General features: G+C 42.0%; 1 protein-coding gene across 1 annotated transcript in view; it reads left to right on the forward strand.

The window, feature by feature from the left end:
* The window catches only part of LOC111963508 (nesprin-1-like), a 141,572-nt gene that overhangs the window by 28,544 nt on the left and 94,430 nt on the right, over positions 1–18,598 (forward strand). Inside the window, exons 19-36 of the mRNA XM_070443450.1 lie at positions 2,598–2,741; positions 2,992–3,159; positions 3,470–3,628; positions 3,920–4,084; positions 4,344–4,478; positions 4,697–4,855; positions 5,157–5,365; positions 6,224–6,332; positions 6,561–6,725; positions 8,135–8,302; positions 8,635–8,811; positions 9,172–9,312; positions 9,543–9,703; positions 10,395–10,545; positions 10,813–10,943; positions 12,035–12,131; positions 12,546–12,644; positions 13,003–13,190. Coding sequence (XP_070299551.1) covers positions 2,598–2,741; positions 2,992–3,159; positions 3,470–3,628; positions 3,920–4,084; positions 4,344–4,478; positions 4,697–4,855; positions 5,157–5,365; positions 6,224–6,332; positions 6,561–6,725; positions 8,135–8,302; positions 8,635–8,811; positions 9,172–9,312; positions 9,543–9,703; positions 10,395–10,545; positions 10,813–10,943; positions 12,035–12,131; positions 12,546–12,644; positions 13,003–13,190 — 2,726 coding nt within the window. The remainder of the gene's footprint in view (positions 1–2,597; positions 2,742–2,991; positions 3,160–3,469; positions 3,629–3,919; positions 4,085–4,343; positions 4,479–4,696; positions 4,856–5,156; positions 5,366–6,223; positions 6,333–6,560; positions 6,726–8,134; positions 8,303–8,634; positions 8,812–9,171; positions 9,313–9,542; positions 9,704–10,394; positions 10,546–10,812; positions 10,944–12,034; positions 12,132–12,545; positions 12,645–13,002; positions 13,191–18,598) is intronic.

Genomic DNA, 18,598 nt, shown 5'->3' on the forward strand with positions numbered 1-18,598 from the left:
TGGAAAGACATACATAACCATTGAATGACTGGAAAGACATACATAACCATTGAATGACTGGAAAGACATACATAACCATTGAATGACTGGAAAGAATGTATTGTCTGAGAATGTGAGAAAGATTGGGGTTGATGTTGTCAGTTTGTGACAAGCATAACTGATTAAATTGCATTTGTTTCTACTGATCTTTTAACTGGAGGTCGTGTCTTTCCTATTCTTATTCTCAGTTTTGACACACTTATTCCCATCTTGCACTCAGCTCTGTTATTTCATTGTGAATCTTGCTGGTACGATCTGTAAACTGACATGATCAAATCAAATTTTATTAGTCACATGCGCCGAATACAACAGGTGTAGTAGACCTTACAGTGAAATGCTTACTTACAAGCTCTTAACCAACAATGTAGTTTCAAAAAATATGGATAAGAATAAGAGTAAATAAAAGTAACAAGTAATTAAAGAGCAGCAGTAAAAAATAACAAAATACACGGGGGGGAGCTGTCTCAGCCTCCAGCATAAATATTGGAGGCTGAGACAGGAGGGGTCGGGAGACACTGTGGCCCCATCCGACGATACCCCCGGACAGGGCCAAACAGGCAGGATATAACCCCACCTACTTTGCCAAAGCACAGCCCCCTCACCACTAGAGAGTATCTTCAACCACCAACTTACTACCCTGAGAGAAGGCCGAGGATAGCTCACAAAGATCTCCGCCACGGCACAACCCGAGGGGGGCGCCAACCCGGAGGGGAACCGGCCAGGCAGAGATAGCAAGGGCGGTTCATTGCTCCTGTGCCTTTCCGTTCACCTTCACACCCCTGGCTCAGACTACACTCAATCATAGGACCTACTGAAGAGATGAGTCTTCAATAAAGGTTGAGTCTGCATCTCTCACATGGATAGGCAGACCATTCCATAAAAATGAAGCTCTATAGGAGAAAGCCCTGCCTCCAGCTGTTTGCTTAGAAATTCTAGGGACAGTAAGGAGCCCTGCGTCTTGTGACCGTAGCGTATGTGTATGTATGTACGGCAGGACCAAATCGTAAAGATAGGTTCAGGAGCAAGCCCATGTAATACTTAGTAGGTTAGCAGTAAAATCTTGAAATCAGCCCTAGCCTTGACAGGAAGCCAGTGTAGAGAGGCTAGCACTGGAGTAATATGATCACATTTTTTGGTTCTAGTCAAGATTCTGGCAGCCGTGTTTGGCACTAACTGAAGTTTATTTAGTGCTTTATCTGGGTAGCCAGAAAAGTAGAGCATTGCAGTAGTCTAATCTAGAAGTGACAAAAGCATGGATACATTTTTCTGCATCATTTTTGGACAGAAGGTTTCAGATTTTTGCAATGTTACAAAGATGGAAAAAGCTGTCCTTGAACTATTGTTGATATGTTCGTCAAATGAGAGATCAGGGTCCAGAGTAACGCCGACACATACTTAGCAGCTCATGTTATAGACAGAAGCATGCTACATGGCGGACCATTCCAAACTCATCTCCCGGGATGTTCAGCCCATCCATTATCTCAGCCAATCATGGCTAGCGGGAAGGTTCCTGGCTTTTTCCGTCGCTAAAACCAACTAGGCTCGTAATTTAACAAATTGATTCATATTTACATATGGAATACAAATTTGTTATTAAGGTTCACATGCCTCTCCTGTGAAGTAGTGACATGCGACATACGCCTAGCTTCCTGAAACGGGTCACAATTAAACATTAGTGCCATTTGCACGCTCCCTCAAAACTTGAGACAACTGTGGCATTGTGTTGTGTGACAAAACTGCACATTTTAGAGTGGCCACAAGGTGCACCTGTGTAATGATCATGCTGTTTAATCAGGTGGATGGATTATGTTGGCAAAGAAGAATTGCTCAGTAACAGGGATGTAAACAAACATTTTAGAGAAATAAGCTTTTTGTGTGTATGAAACATTTCTGGGATCTTTTATTTCAGCTCATGAAACATGAGCCCAACACTTTACATGTTGCGTTTATATTTTTGTTCAGTGTAATTAAACAAAACTTGAGAAAATCTTCAAGGAAGAATGAGATAAAATCCCCAAATCCAGATGTGCAAAGCTGATACAGACATACCCAAGACTACTCAAAGCTGTAATCACAGCCAAAGGTGCTTCATCAAAGTATTGACTCACGGGTATGAATACTTATGTAAATGAGATATTTCTGTATTTCATTTTCAATAAATGTGCATAAATTCTAAAATCATGTTTTCACTTTGTCATTATGGGGTATTGTGTGTAGATGGTTGAGATACAACTCATTATAACCCATTTTGAATTCAGGCTGTTAACATAACAAAATGTGGAATAAGTTAATCGGTATGAATACTTTCTGAAGGCACACAGAACATACAGAACATGCACATTTGCTTTTCTTTCAAAATTGATTGAACTATCTATAAAGTTTTCAGCTTGGCTCACTTTGTTGCAATGTCATCAGGCTGTTATTGTAAATCAAGAAATGTGTCCTTTATAGACATTCCTGGTTACGTAAATGTTAAATCAATTAATGAATACATAAATACTAAAAGTAAGAAGAAATGGACCGATGTTTGATCTCTGTCCTTCCGCATCCCTTTCCAGGACATCAAGCACAAAGTGCCTGCCATGGAGGCAGCCTGTAAAACAGCCACCCGCACCGCCCAACTGCTGACCAAGGACACACCCCCGGATGAGGTCTCAACGATGCTGGCTGTCATGGCTTCTATCAAGGAGGAGATGAGCAAGGTGACCATCCATCTCACCTGTTCCTGTTCGAATTGTTCAAAATTGCATCTTTCCCTCCTCCTTTCCTTGGAATAATCATTGATCAGATATTACTAGATTGCTGAAAGTTATTTACTGGAAGCCCTGCTTTCACCTAGCCAACTTTGTTAGATCAGTGATTACCTCTGTCTATCACCTAGTCTTTCCGATCAGCCATGCCTCTCTAGATGACCTTAACACTCCCTCTCTCCCTGTGCCCTCCTTCCACCAGATAAGGGAGAGGTGTCTGCCGCTGTTGCGGGAGGCCCAGTCACTGCTTCCCCCTCTGGAGGAGATGGAGAAGAACATCACAGGGTTCTACCAGGCTCTGGAGAAGGCTAGCCACATCACCTGCTCCAGGGACTCAGAGGCCCCCGGGGACTTCAAACAGAAATGCCAAGTGAGATCAGGAGGGTCAGGGGTTGAATAGAATGAGTGATGAAATGTGCTTGAGGGATTAGGTTTTGGTTGCCGTTCAAAGTGTTAGACCGACTTCTACATAAGCAAAACATAATTCTACATAAGTCTCATATATGAAGAACCTAAGACACTGTGCTGTTACGTTTTATTAAAACATTATTTTACCCGTTAGTTAACACTACTTAATTGCCTAATTAGTTAACATGAACAAATTGCTTAATTTACCCATTTATGTTATTACTAGTAACCCAAAGTCTCTAAACTCTACTACCCTGGTTCTGCCTTTCCAGGAGCTGGTGACCTTCACCCAGAGCTGTAAGAAGTGTCTGACAGTGATTGAGAAGAACCATCAGGGCATCCAGAGAACCCTGGACAGCAGTAAGACCCTACAGCACATGGACATGGCCCTGCTGCAGAAGAGAGTTGTTGACCTGCAGGCGTCCTCACGGGTACTAGACATGACTATACATGGCACTGCAGGCTTCACGGTTAGGTTAGAGCTGTGTATGATTTTGGAAAGGAATGAATAAACATAATCGATCTTGATCAATCAATCAATCATGGGGTTTTGGCAGGAAACGTATGTAGCGCACTGTATAATGTGAGGGAGAGAGCGTCTGAATGACGTAGCCGCGCTATACAGCATGTTCAAATCAATTCAATATAACTTTACTGTCCCTGAAGGACATGATGGTGATGATGAGACTGCTTGTGAGTATGTCTGTATTTGTGTGTCACAGGCCATGATCAAGGAGTCCACTGACTGGAGGAAACACATGGAGGCCAACAGCAGCTTAATGAAGAGGTTTGATGAGTCCCGTGTCGAGCTGGAGAAGGTGCTCAAGGTGGCTCAGGCCTCTCTGATGGAGAGAGGCCACCCAGAAGACCTGCTCAGAAAACACACAGTAAGACAAGAGCTTGCTCATGGATAGGACCAGGGTTTTAGATGTTGTTTGATCTGGACTTAGCCTGGTCCCAGATCTGTTTGTGCGACCTTGCCAACTCTTATGTTTAATGTTTGGCATGACAATGGCTGCACACTTGGCTGCACAGCACAAACGGACCTGGACCAGGCTAATCTTGACTAGGGAATCAGTAGATAAGGGGAGGAGGGGTAGGATCATAAGGAAAATCTCAGTGACAAATATTTGTCAATATTTGCAGGAGTTCTTTGGGCAGTTGGACCAGCGGGTCCTCAATGCGTTCCTGAAAGCGTGTGATGAGTTGACAGACATCCTGCCAGAGCAGGAGCAGCAGACTCTGCAAGAGACAGTCAGGAAACTGCACAAACACTGGAAGGTTGGTGCCATGTTGACAGAAAGGACACGTACTAGCTATCATAATCATTCAAAGCCATCATTCAAATTCCTCTTCAATGTCTTGTGCACTTCGTCAGTCCTGGATAGACCTTCATTGCATTGTATAGTATGTTCAGGTTATCAGTGAGACTGAAAGAGTCCCTCACTCTTTCCTTCTTTCCCTCACTCCCTCCCTCTTTCCTTCCCTTCCTCTCTCAGGATGTCCAGACAGAGGCGCCCTACCATCTGCTGCAACTGAAGGTAGAGGTGGAGGGAAGCAAGCTGATGGTCTCCCTTCAGGAGTGTCAGTCAGAGCTGACCAGGGAGAACAGACACCTGGCTGGCATGGGGAGCGAGAGGCTGGTCAAGGAACACAGGGTGAGACGGGTTGATGGCTGTGGTCTCCATCCTGATCTAATAGTGATCTCTATTCCATGGTGCAACTCCGTTTGCTTTGCCGAGATCACATGATCTGGCCCATATCAGGCAGTGAATGTGTGGGGACTGTCACTCTACCCTGTAGAATAAAATCTATCACAATCACAGTGCTGGTCCACAGTGCATATTTCAGAAATTGCATTTCATGACATAAGTTATTGTTTGATGATTGTCAATGTATTTGGCACTTGATGTCTCCCTGTGATAGAGTTTGTCACGTTAACAATGTACCTTTCTGCAGGGCTTCTTCAGAGAGAAGGGTCCTCAGTCTCTGTGTGAGAAGAGACTACAGCTGATGGAGGAACTGTGTCAGAAGCTCCCGGACAGAGACCCAGCCCACCAGACTCTGGACAGCTCTAAGAAGGCCTACTCTGAGCTCCGGGAGGAGATAGACAGCACCCATCACAAACTGATGCATCACCCTGACAAGTGGAAGGACTTTAACACTAGGTAATAAGGCCTCACAAACGATGCTGATCCAAGACTGTCATGATGATGATTTGTATGATCTTATTAATCATCATAACGTATCATTTTGTTTTGTTTTTGTTTCAAGTCCAAGGACCTTTTCTGCCTTTTCGTAGTCACTCATTACTCACTATCCATATTTATGCACTGACTAATAACAAACCAGGGGCGTCAATTGGGTTTGGCAGAGTATGGCAGTTGCCATACCGTAGCGTAGCTCAACACCAACAATTTAAAATAGGCTACTGAAATCATTCCAATCCTGATTAAAAGGGAAATGCAGTTTAGCGGATAGAAGGGCAGGCTTTTTTCTGGCTGGGTGAGCGGGTGGGAAGTCTTTAGAGCGCAACGAGTCGAGGCATCTGCTGTGAACAGCGCAACTTTTCTCTTAAAACAGTGCAGAGGTGGAAGATGGCTGTAGATGGCTAGGTAACTGCTGTTTGACTTCACATGAAACTAAACTAGAGTTTTTCATCCCGGCACTAAACTAGTGAGCAGCAGCAGCTAATTGCTGTATGTTTGTAGAATGATAAATCCCCTAATATCGACTGAAGGGAATGAGGCTGGGTGATAGTGGCTGTAGTAAATGTTGCTTGTTTTCGCTGTCTTAGAATGTTTAAATTGTGTAGAAATACATTAAATGATCTTAAAAAAATTATTGGGTGGGGGGGATCCCCCCTTCCTCAACCACCCCCACCCTATCACTTTGCTATACCCTAGGTTTAGCTGAAATGATGCCACTGTAACAAACCACTAATCTATTTACTATTTAAACCTAGTGAAAACTGAAATATTGGGTAGATATACTGTATGATCATACTTTGCCCATCTTCATCCCAGGTTCTCTGAGCTGTCAGCCTGGCTGTCGTCTAAAGAGAGCCAACTCAGACTGCTGAGGAAGCGAGCCAATGACCCCAGCAAGTACGGACAGGTCAAGTCCACCATTACAGTAAGTCCCCCCGTGTGTACGACAATGCATATACTTTATGTTTTAAAGACATCAGGGTCGTGTTCATTAGGAACCAAACTGACATAAATGGACTAAAACAGGGAGGGACTACCTAGACTTTCCTTTTCAAAATGTTTTTCAATGGTGCGCCCTACTCATTATGACCCTGTTGAGATAAATACACTGTACAGAACAGTAACCATTGACACCTTACTCTCCCTTCTCCAGGAGCTGAGGAATGATGCAGAGCTGCAGGAGGGGAACCTGGGCTGGCTAAAATCCCGTCTGGCTGTGCTGATAGAGATCTCCTCTGAGACAGATGCACAGAGGCAGGCTGGGGCCCTGAATAAACTTTCCACCAACTTCAAGGGCCTCCTCTTCTATCTAACTGAGGTAAGGAAATTAAGCTCGGGAAGGGCAGTACATTACATAAGGTTTGTTCCACCTCAAAAAGCACAAAGAATAGGAGTTTTGACACCCAGTATCTCAGATTGTTTGTAGTATGTAGTTAGAAGCAGATTTTTTTTTAAAGCTAATAGCAGGAACAGCACCATCTAGTGGTCAGAACCTGGTGAAATCACGATTTAGGATGGGACATAAACCTAACAACTTCAATGACTAATTTTTCTGAAGATGGGAAAAAACATCACCAAATTCACTGAGAATAGATTACATAGGTTGAAGAAGCAATACTCCAAGCCGCAGCTCCATACTACTTGTCAGACATAGAGAACTGATACTGTATACTGGCTTTTATGGTGGGATTGGCATGGGGGGTCCGTTGGTGGCTTTTGTCCATTTATTTTGAATTCCTCAAGTCTTACTCATTGTTAAAAAAAGTTAGTTACAAATCAGATGTTAAGTACTATATTTGTTGAATAGTATATGAATCCTATCAATTGAAATGGCTAATTTGGGTGCAATCAATTAGATTAATTTCTCACACATCAAGTTATATTTAAACAAAATAATGTTGCATAAATGCTAATCTTATGGGTTTCTAACTAAATAATTGATTTCAGAACAATCTGAGGTGTTGGGTGACATGTCTTGCTGAAATGGCATGGAAAGACCCATAACTTACTTACTTAGTTCTCGTCGTCCCAGGTACTGTAGGACATAGGGCTGCAACCATAGTCAGAATTGCATGTAGAACTCTATGGCTGCAACACTCTTCTGTCGCTGAAGTCTGTCTTTTGCAACAGTTTGTCCCATGAGAATCTCCTCCAGATTGACATTAGTGATCCTTATTACAGGTCCTAGCAGTGTTTATCTGGATTAATCCTGGAGCTTAATTATTCTATTAAATATAGTCTGTCTTATTGAAGAATAGTCTAATATAAATCAACATGCTGTAAGCTAGGTATCCAGCGCTGTAGCATAACCCTTGTCCGGGCCACACAGTCAGAACCACAGCATTATATTGCACCCACATTCCTGATACTCTCCCTCTGTGGTTTCATCATCGATCCACTACTATCACAACCTTAAGGTGATATGTTATCGATTGTTTGGGTCGGCTAGGGTTCCTTATCACTGAGTGAGGCTGTTTCGCTTTCCTCTGTGTTGTCTCCAAGCCTGTTTTACCAACTTACATTGTCCTTATACCAACAGTTGTTGAATATATTTTCTTCTTTAGTTTGCTCCACTGTTCTTGCACCTTGGTTTGAATGCGAGGTATCTCAGTAATTTCTGGTGTCTAAGTCATGTTTGTCCATGTTAAAGTCCTGCATTTGTTTTGTTTGGAAATGGGAATTCAATAAAAAAATAAAAAAATATTCTCTTGTGTTTTTGTCTCCCAGTCTGAGAAGTTGGTGCTGGCGGTGGGGGACTGTGTGCAGTTCAGGGAGGAGGTGCGTGGTACGCTGGATGAGCTGGTGCAGGGTCAGCAGGAGGTACACCAGGAAGTGACCAGGATACTGGACTCTGAGACCGTCAGGGAGGCCCAGCAACTGCTCCAGGTTCACCAGGTAAGTCGGACTGGAGTGGAGCACCACTGGCTGTCTATGTTAGATGGATAACTGGCCGCACATTGCTTCTGATTAGATTGAGCTATTCTCAAAGGTTTATGCGATGTAAAAAGATTGAGTTGGAGCAACAAACGTTGCCCTGGCTGTTGGAACTTTACATTGTATTCATTAAAGAAAATTATGTTTTTTGTGGTTGTTGGAAATGTCATTTTTCTTGTCATACTGAACAGTCGATGCATTCTTTTTTCAAACAGTAATACAGTATATGACATGTAAAGCATCTGCATGACATTCCAACACTTACACCTTGATTGTCTCTTGTCTGTGTGCAGCAACAGCTGAAGCGTCTGCGGATGAAGAGAAAGGATGTGCAGCAGCAGATCACCAGGGGCCATCAGCTACAGGCTGAGGAGGGGCTGGGGGAGACCTTACAGCAGGACCTACAGAGTCTGGAGACAACACTCAGCAAGATGGACCACACCATGGACTTACAGGAGCAGGAGTTAGAGGTGACCTCTCTCACCAGAATGTACTGTCTGGGCTTATTGGAAATCCTCTTGCACAGTGTTCCAGAGCCTTAGGGTCAGTTTCCTAGACACAGATTAACCTTAGTTCTGGACTTAAAAGCGTATTTAATTGAGATTGTCCATTAAAAGTGCTTCTTAGTCCAGGACTATCTTTACCTGTGGTATTTTTGCTGTGGATTAAAAACAACCTGTCTACTCAAGATGTAACAATGCAGACCATATCAGGGTGTTAATAAGTGTACTGAACGTCCCCATTTGTTCATCTGTCTATTACCTGTGTGTCCCTGTTTGTCCCCAGGTGTCAGGGTGTCTGTGTATTGAATGTCTCTGTTTGTCCGCCAGGTGACCCTGTCTTCGTGGCAGGAGTTTGACAGCCAGCAGAGGGTAGTGCAGGAGTTTGTTACAAGGGCCCGCTCTGTCGTGGACAGAGACCTCAACTACAGCAGCCCAGAGAGCCTGGCTACTGATCTGGACCAGGCCAGGGTGAGTGAGAAGTACATTTTGTGAACATTTTAGTGTGGCATTTGACACTTTTGAAGGATAGTTGACAGTTGTCAGGGCTGTATCATGTCTTTACATCAAAGGTTTGCTATTCGGGCTACATGTTGAGATGTGACATTAAGATTTTAAAACCTTTCAAGAATAATTCAACTTAGTCATATCACAACGGGTCAGTCACATTCTGACTCTCACATTCTCCATTGTCATAACAGGCCCTTTTAAAGCAGAGTGACGCAGAAGCCTCCACGGTGAACACCTTGTTAAGGAAAGCAGCAGAGATCCAGCTCGGCCCAAAGAACACCACCCTGCTACAGAAGCAAGCCCGCTCCCTCAGTGAACAACTGGACAAAGTGGAGGCTGGCCTCAAGAAAGAGTAATACAACACCTCCTAGTCGAGGTTCTGATCTGGGCCTGTATTCATAAACGCTCTCATAGTAGGAGTGCTAATCTAGAATCAGTTTTGTCTTTTAGATAATAATGATTAGCATTACATGGACAAGGAGAACATGACCCTAGATCAGCACTTCTACTCTGAGAGACTTTATGAATATGGGCCCTGAGTTCTATTTGTTGTTGTCTACCTACACAGTTTTATTATATTAGTGGTTCACAACTGGTTTTCCCTCAAGACCCAAATTGAACCGGGTTGTCTCAGTCGCGACCCAATATTCGCATCACATTTTCATTCAATTTTTATGCACTGGGAAAGATAGTGTACTATTTTGACAGTAAATGTAAGTAATTCCATAGTAATCATATTCTTAATGAAGAACATTGGTAAACTCACTGGTTTGAGACCACAAAATCAACAAAATATGCTTATATTGAAAATACGGTGATTGAAGAAAAATTGTTTTCAGAGATTAAATGATTGTAAAATGTAGTTTCATTATAATTTCTACACACATTATACGTGTTATTAGTCATGAAAGTTCAGACCGAGTATTTTTTCATCCTAGCAAAAAAATACATAAATAAAAAGTCTGACACCTGCGACCTATTCAAAACCTCCCGGTCTACCAGCTGAGAATCACTGAGCTAAATGAATCGTTCTCCTTTTCAAGTGTCAAGGCTCTTGATGGGATGAAGACTCAGTGGGACCGGTTCGGGACAGAGTTTGAGGCCTTCTCCTCGTGGATCTCTGAGAAGGAGAAAGAGCTGGATGCTCTAAAGAGGTCTGCTGCTCCACTTGGACAACAGATCAACACAGTCCAGGTACTGTCAGCAGCCTCTGCATTTCATGTATGTTTCAGCACGTTTTCCCTAGACGGTATGCACCACATGTTGATTGCTTAGAAGATTTTCCATCTTTGATCCAAATCAGGGACAGATCATTTCAACAGAGCACTCATAACTTAACTTGAATGACCCCATTCCAACAGTAAAACCTTTGTTTATTGATCTGACATTTGAGAAAAGTGATAATGAATCAACGTTAGCATTTAGTCGCCTAACAATCTCTATCCTACCCTCTCCTCCCAGGCGGTGGGTGTGGAGCTGGGGGACAGGGCGGAGGTGTTCTCCCAGCTAGAGGCAGACTCCCAGGCTCTGGCCCAGTTTATCTCCTCTGGGGAGGCAGCCCGCATCAAGGCCCGGCTCACCCAGATTGGCAGGTACTGATTTGTGGATGTTTTTACCTACCTTGGTTGAATGCACTGACTGTAAAAATCTAAATGCGATGTAAATGTGCATTTATCTGGATAAGAGCATCTGCTAAGTTACAGAAATGTTCATGTAATGTTTTTAACAAAAATATTTGTTTCGTAAGCAGCATGAGTCGATGGCGGTACAGGCTGGTGGCGGTGGTGTAATGGTGTGGGGAATGTTTTCCTGGCACACGTTAGGTCCCTTGATACCAATTGAGCAATGTTTGAACGCCACACCTTGTACAATCCATTCCCCAAAGAATATACAGTAGGGCGGTTCTGTACGGAAAAGGGGGTCCGACCTGGTACTACACTGAGTGTACAAAACATTAGTACATTCATAAAATTGAGTTGCACCCGTTTTGCTCTCAGAACATCGTCAATTCGTTGGGGCATGGACTCTACAAGGTGTCGAAAGCGTTCCACAGGGATGCGGGCCCATGTTGACTCCAATGCTTCCCACAGTTGTGTCAAGTTGGATACCCTTTGGGTGGTGGACTATTCTTGATACACACTGGAAACTGTGAGCATGAAGAAACCCAGCAGCGTTGCAGTTCTTGGCACACTCATACCAGTGAGCCTGACACCTACTACCATACCCCGTTCAAAGGCACTTACATCTTTTGTCTTGCCCATTCACCCTCTGAATGGCACACAGACACAATCCATGTCTCAATTGTCTCAAGGCTTCAAAATCCTTCTTTAACCTGTCTCATCCCCTTCATCTATACTGATTGAAGTGGATTTAACAAGTGACATCAATAAGGGATCATAGCTTTCACCTGGATTCACCTGGTCAGTCTATGTCATGGAAAGAGCAGATGTTCCTAATGTTTTATACACTCAATGTAGATGGGTATACTTAATATACTGGCCACTGAGTATATATTGACATCTTGTTCTGGAACCTTTTACAAGCATTTCGCTACACCCGCGATAACATCTGCTAAACACGTGTATGTGACCAATAAAATGTGATTTGATTTGATTTGAACCTATGTGTTTAGCTTTTACGTTGTGCTACAAAAAGTTGCAGAGTATTATCTTTTCATCTTCAGGTACTGGGAGGAGCTGAGAGAGAGTGTAGACCAGTTAAATGGACAGCTACAGGAGAGCTCCTCCACACAGCACCGCTTCCACACCAGCCTTGAAGAGGTACGACTGACAGAAAGAGTCTTGGTTACTTCAAGTCACCTCGGGAGAACGAGACACCACTGCTGGAATTACCACTAGCTACCTATATGTCACCTCTAGAATCAATTAAAATATCCCTTAAAAGGATACTTCGGGATTTTGCCATGGAGGCCTTTAATCTGCTTCCACAGAGTCAGATGAACTCGTGGATACCATTTTTATGTCTCTGTGTCCAGCATGAAGGACGTTAGAGGTAGTTTCGTGAGCCAATGCTAACTAGCGTTAGCGCAATGACTAGACGTTTATGGGTATCTGCTGACTCTGGGGAAGTAGATAAAGGGCCTCATTGCCAAAATCCCGAAGTATCCCTTTAAAGGTGTTGGAGCAGATGATGAATGTCAAAGTCAATGATTTTCTGAATTATTTTAATTAAAGGCCCAAACAACTCTTGGTGATCTCCACGAGAAACTGGACCATCCTGTCACTTCCTGTACCTCCTCGTCAGAGACCTACAAAGGACTCCAGAACCACATGGTATGTCTTTCATTCACACTGGTTTCATCATTACGATATACTGACTGTATCTTACTAACTACTTATTTAATTACTTACTTAGGCTAGTTCATTATCTTAATTTCATTTCAGACATAAGACCACAATTGAATCCCTCTACTGTTTCTTCTCCTCGGAGATACACATTTTTAGCTTTAAGGTTGTACATTCAGATCATCTCCCTGGCACACTGCCACCTATGAGGTTCTGCCATTTGACTGGCAATATTGTCTCGCTGTCTTTTCCCTAGTGTTGTATTTGCAGCGCTATATATAATATATGGTGTTGTATTAGTAAAATGTTCCATTTCATTATGTGGTTCTTGCTTTCTATCCCCCAGGATGTGTGCCAGAGCTTGGAGAGGCTGAAGGCAGCCTTCTTGTCCCTGTCTGCTGGGGCACGTAGACTCAGTGACAGGGAGCAGGCTGAGAGGGCCGTGGCTGCTCTACAGACCAGCTACGACCAGAGTCTACGGCAGGCCAAGGACAAACAGAACACACTGGAGAAACTGCTGTCTCTATGGCAAAAGTAGGAAGGCTGGGCTGGAGGGAGACATTTTGGGCAGGTTTTCCGGACACAGATGATGCATAGTCCTCGATTAAAAGCATCTAAAGAACCTCCATTGAAAGTGCTTTTTAGTCTAAAACTAGGCTTAGTATGAATCCGGGAAACTGGGCTTTTAGCTCTGAAACGCTAGTTTTTGTACATTTTTTAAGTGTCCCTCTTGTTCTTAAAGGCCCAGTGCAGTCAAACACATGTTTTATACAGTTGAAGTCGGAAGTTTACATACACCTTAGACAGATACATTTAAACTCAGTTTTTCACAATTCCTGACATTTAATCCCAGTAAAAATTCCCTGTTTTAGGTCAGATAGGATCACCACTTTATTTTAAGAATGTGAAATGTCAGAATAATAGTAGAGAGAAAAGTACGATCTTTGTCCCCATGTGCAGTTGCAAACCATAGTCTGGCTTTTTTATGGCGGTTTTAGAGCAGTGACTTCTTCCTTGCTGAGCGGCCTTTCAGGTTATGTCGATATAGGACTTGTTTACTCTGGATATAGATACTTTTGTACCCGTTTCCTCCAGCATCTTCACAAAGTCCTTTGCTGTTGTTCTGGGATTGATTTGCACTTTTCGCACCAAAGTATGTTCATCTCTAGGAGACAGAACACGTCTCCTTTCTGAGCGGTATGATGGCTGCGTGGTTCCATGGTGTTTATACTTGCGTACTATTGTTTGTACAGATGAACGTGGTACCTTCAGACGTTTGGAAATTGCTCCCAAAGATGAAGCAGACTTGTGGAGGTCTACAATTTTTTTTCTGAGGTCTTGGCTGATTTCTTTAGATTTTTCCATGATGTCAACCAAAGAGGCACTCCGTTTGAAGGAAGGGGTTGAAATACATCCACAGATAAACCTCCAATTGACTCAAATAAGAAATTTGATTTGATTTGATTTGAAATGATGTCAATTAGCCTATCAGAAGCTTCTAAAACCATGGCATTTTCTAAGGTGTTTAAAGGCACAGTCAACTTAGTGTATGTACACTTATGACCCACTGGAATTGTGAAATAATCTGTGTGTAAACAATTGTTTGAAAAATTACTTGTATCATGCACAAAGTAGCTGTCCTAACCGACTTGCCAAAACTATCGTTTGTTAACAAGAAATTTGTGGAGTGGTTGAATAACGAGTTTTAATGACTCCAACCTAAGTGTATGTAAACTTCTGACTTCAACTGTATATATTTCCACCCTGAGGTTGGAATAGGGCTGTTGCAGTGACCGTATTACCGCCACACCGGCAGTCACGAGTCATGAAGGAGGTAAAATTCCACGTGACCGTTTATTCACGGTAATTAGGCTTCTCCAAGCTCGGATGCTGCTGGTGGTCATTAGTAGCCTACCAAACTTGCTAACTGCCTGGTACTCAGCACTCTATTGTCCCTCTAATCACTCTGACATCGATGCAAATGTATTCGAAAATCTAATCAAACACTTCATGAGAGCCCATGATCTCATATTGCGCAATATATAGGCTATGCAATTGCGCGAGAAAACAAGAGTGATGGCCTCTACTAAAAATAGGAGGATCAGCTTTCTATAGACTAGGCCTACTGTATTTATTTCTCAACTTTCCTGATATTAAGCACATTGCTTATATTTACAACAGGAGTATAGCCTACCTGGCTAGCATGAAAATAAACCACGGTGTCACGGTTGTCGTAAGAACGGGACCAAGGCGCAGCGGATGTTGAGTTCCACATATTTATTGCAAAGTGAAACTTAAAGAAAATACAATACATAAAATAAATGAGCAACTAAACGTGACTACGTGGTACACAAACACAAAACACAAACAATATCCCACAAAACACAGGTGGGGAAATAGCTACCTAAATATGATCCCCAATCAGAGGCAACGATAAACAGCTGCCTCTAATTGGGAACCACATTAGCACCAACATAGAAACAGATATACTAGATCACCCCCTAGTCACGCCCTGACCTACTACACCATAGAAAACCAAGGGCTCTCTACGGTCAGGGCGTGACACACGGGGAAAAGCGTCCGCCATTCGCTATTTAATTACATTGATGACATGTTTTTTCCCCCCGCTGAGCCTGTTTTGATACAGGTGCATGATAATGGTCCATTCTAAATCAAAACAAATTACACACATATATTATTTAGTATACGTAAAGACAATAATTAAGAATAGTCTGATGGGTGACAATATTAGCCTATCACTTATATATTATCACTTGTGAATGATGCCCAGCATAAGAAACAATACGTTTTTTCCCGTCTTTTTCTAATCATAGTCATGTAGCCTAGCCCATAGGCCTATATGTTTTAATAAGGTTCTTAAAACTTCTTAAAATGAAGCACATTAATCCGCTTTACAAGGGGTGTAGAGCCCAAGTGGCATACAAAAGCAGCGCGTGAGTTTCAAGTTTGGGAAGGATAATTTTCACCATAAAAATGCACCTTTTTAATAAAAGCATTACATGCATAATTGCATTTGCTGTCACTTTTGATAATGGTGTTTTCCACAAATGGAACATTTGCGCTTATAGCCGAATACCATGTGCGTATTGCTGTGCTTATAATGTGAAGAAATAGCCTAATAGTTGATCAACATTTGATCTGTTGTGTCAGGCTCATTGCGTAAAAAAAGGTTTTTGATGCTAGTGCTGGTATTAATTTGGGATCTATCGCATCCCACAACTGTCCCAGACTATGTTTGGAATATTTATTTATTGGACAGAATAGAATAGGTTGACTTGTTCTGTGGGGGATAGTAGATTGACATAGGCTAGAGTTTTTGCTGTTCGTTAGGCCTACTCATATTGTTGGCTGAAGAAAAGTAAATGTGGACAGTTCTTCCAATATATTCAATATGCACCTCGGAATTGGATAAGGGCTTGCGCAGTTGCATCCCCAATGTGTCTGTCTTCACTTGTAGCCTGTGAGAAAGACCCAATCACATGATGGAGCCTGCAGCACTCAGGGAGAAGTGCACAGCGGCCACCGGCCGCAAAAATAATGCCTTTTTTTAGGGTGCATTATGGCCACACAAAGGGGATGCCGCCGTGAAATTCTAGGCATTATCAAGTGCTTGTCAAATTGTGAATGAGTGACTGATGTAGTGTGTACAGCCTGCGCAAAAAACGAAAGCAGAGCTCATGCCTTTCAAGCAACTTTTTTCAAATCATCGTTAGAGTCGCATCATGCAGCCTTATAATGTATTAAAAATCAAAACATATAGCCCAACGTTTGTAGAACAACTAATGTTACAATAAAACTCTAAATTAAGCATATAGGAATACCTATTTCTTGGTTAAAACCTGTTTAGGTCAGGGGTGCCGCTAGCGGCACTCCTCCCACATTCCATTGAAAAGGCAGAGCGGCAAATTCAAAAAAAAGATTTGAAATATTTAACTTTCACACATTAACAAGTCCAATACAGCATTTGAAAGATAAACATCTTGTCAATCCATCCAACATGTCCGATTTTTAAAATGTTTTACAGAGAAAACACCACATATATTTATGTTAGGTCACCACCAAATAAAAAAAGACAGACAGACATTTTTCACAGCACAAGTAGGCTGCAGGTAGCATGCACAAGCCAACCTAACTAACCTAGAACCAACCTAAATAACCTAGAAAAAACTACCTCAGATGACAGTCCTATAACATGTTACACAATAAATCTATGTTTTGTTCAAAAAAATTGCATATTTTAGCTATAAATCAGTTTTACATTACTGCTACCATCATAGCTACAGTCGAAATCGCACGGGGTAGCCAGAGTAAATACAGACACCAACTACCTAATTACACATCATAAAACATTTCAGACAAATATATGGTGGATAGCTAATGAAAGACAAATATCTTGTGAATACAGACAATATTTCCGATTGTTGAAGTGTTTTACAGCGAAAAACACAACATATTTTATGTTAGTTCACCACCAAATACAAAAGACAGACAGACAGTTTTTCACAGCAACGGTAGCATGCAAGTAGCTAACCTAACTAACCTAGAACCAACCTAGAACCAACCTAAATAACCTAGAAAAAACTCCCTCAGATGACAGTCCTATAACATGTTACACAATAAATCTATGTTTTGTTCGAAAAATGTGCATATTTTAGCTATAAATCAGTTTTACATTACTGCTACCATCATAGCCACCATCACAGCTACAGTCAGAAATCGCACGGCAGTAGCCAGAGAAAATACAGACACCAACGTCAACTACTAATTACACATCATAAAACATTTCAGAAACATATATGGTGGATAGCTAATGAAAGAATAAGATCTTGTGAACAGAGCCAATATTTCCGATTTTTGAAGTGTTTTACAGCGAAAACACAATATATCGTTATATTAGCTTACTACAATAGCTAGCACACACGCAGCAGTGATTCTAGTCAAACGGTAGCATAGCACAGTTCGACAGATATATATGAAAAAGCATCCCAAATTGGGTCCTTATCTTTGTTGATCTTCCATCAGAATGTTCTCCAAGGGGTCCTTTGTTCAGAACCGACTTTATTTGGATCCATAACGAACGATTTCCCTCAGAATTAGCAAGCACACTGGCCGTGCGTTGCTAGCCTCTCGTTCTTGAACCAATTCTTGCGTCGCATCACGTCTAAAGTCCAGAATAAATTTCAAATAATATAATTAAACTATATTGAAAAAACATACTTTAAGATGATATTGTGACATGTATCAAAGAAAATCGAAGCCAGAGATCATATTCACCTTTAAAAAGGTTCTTCAATGAGCCGAGTACAGGTCCGACTTCGCGCCCAGGAAATAAATAAAAGTGCGCACGTCTCAGTCCAAGAGGTTGTGTTCAGTCCCTGGTCGAGATAATCAACTGATTTTTTCTCTCACTTCCGCATGACACCCAGGCGAAGGCGTATGACGTGTTTCTACAGTCATAAGTGACATGCCCTTTTATAGACAAGCTCCTGAAGAGAGAGTTCGCTTTTGGAAATCTCACTTCCGGTTAGGAAATGGTCTGTAAAAGGAGTTCTGTTTCACTTAGAGAAATAATTCAAACGTTTTTAGAAACTAGAGACTGCTTTCTATCCAATAGTAATAATAATATGCATATTGTACGAGCAAGAATTGAGTACGAGGCCGTTTAAAAATCATACGATTTTCCCCAAAAGTGAAAATAGCACCCCCTGGTCCCCAACAGGTTTTAACCGCTGAACACAGAATAGCCGTATGTGCGCACTCCCTCAAATCGTTTGGAGAAAATATTTATATTTTATTCAGCTTTGTTCAGTTGTATTCTTCATACTATAAAATTATGAATTCTAAGCAAATCTTGTCTGTTAAATGAACTAGTGTAGCCCTCAGCCATTTGGCATAGCCAGATCAGGACCTAACATAAGGAC

The sequence above is a fragment of the Salvelinus sp. IW2-2015 genome, linkage group LG4q.2, assembly GCF_002910315.2.
Source record: "Salvelinus sp. IW2-2015 linkage group LG4q.2, ASM291031v2, whole genome shotgun sequence".
NCBI lineage: Eukaryota > Metazoa > Chordata > Actinopteri > Salmoniformes > Salmonidae > Salvelinus > Salvelinus sp. IW2-2015.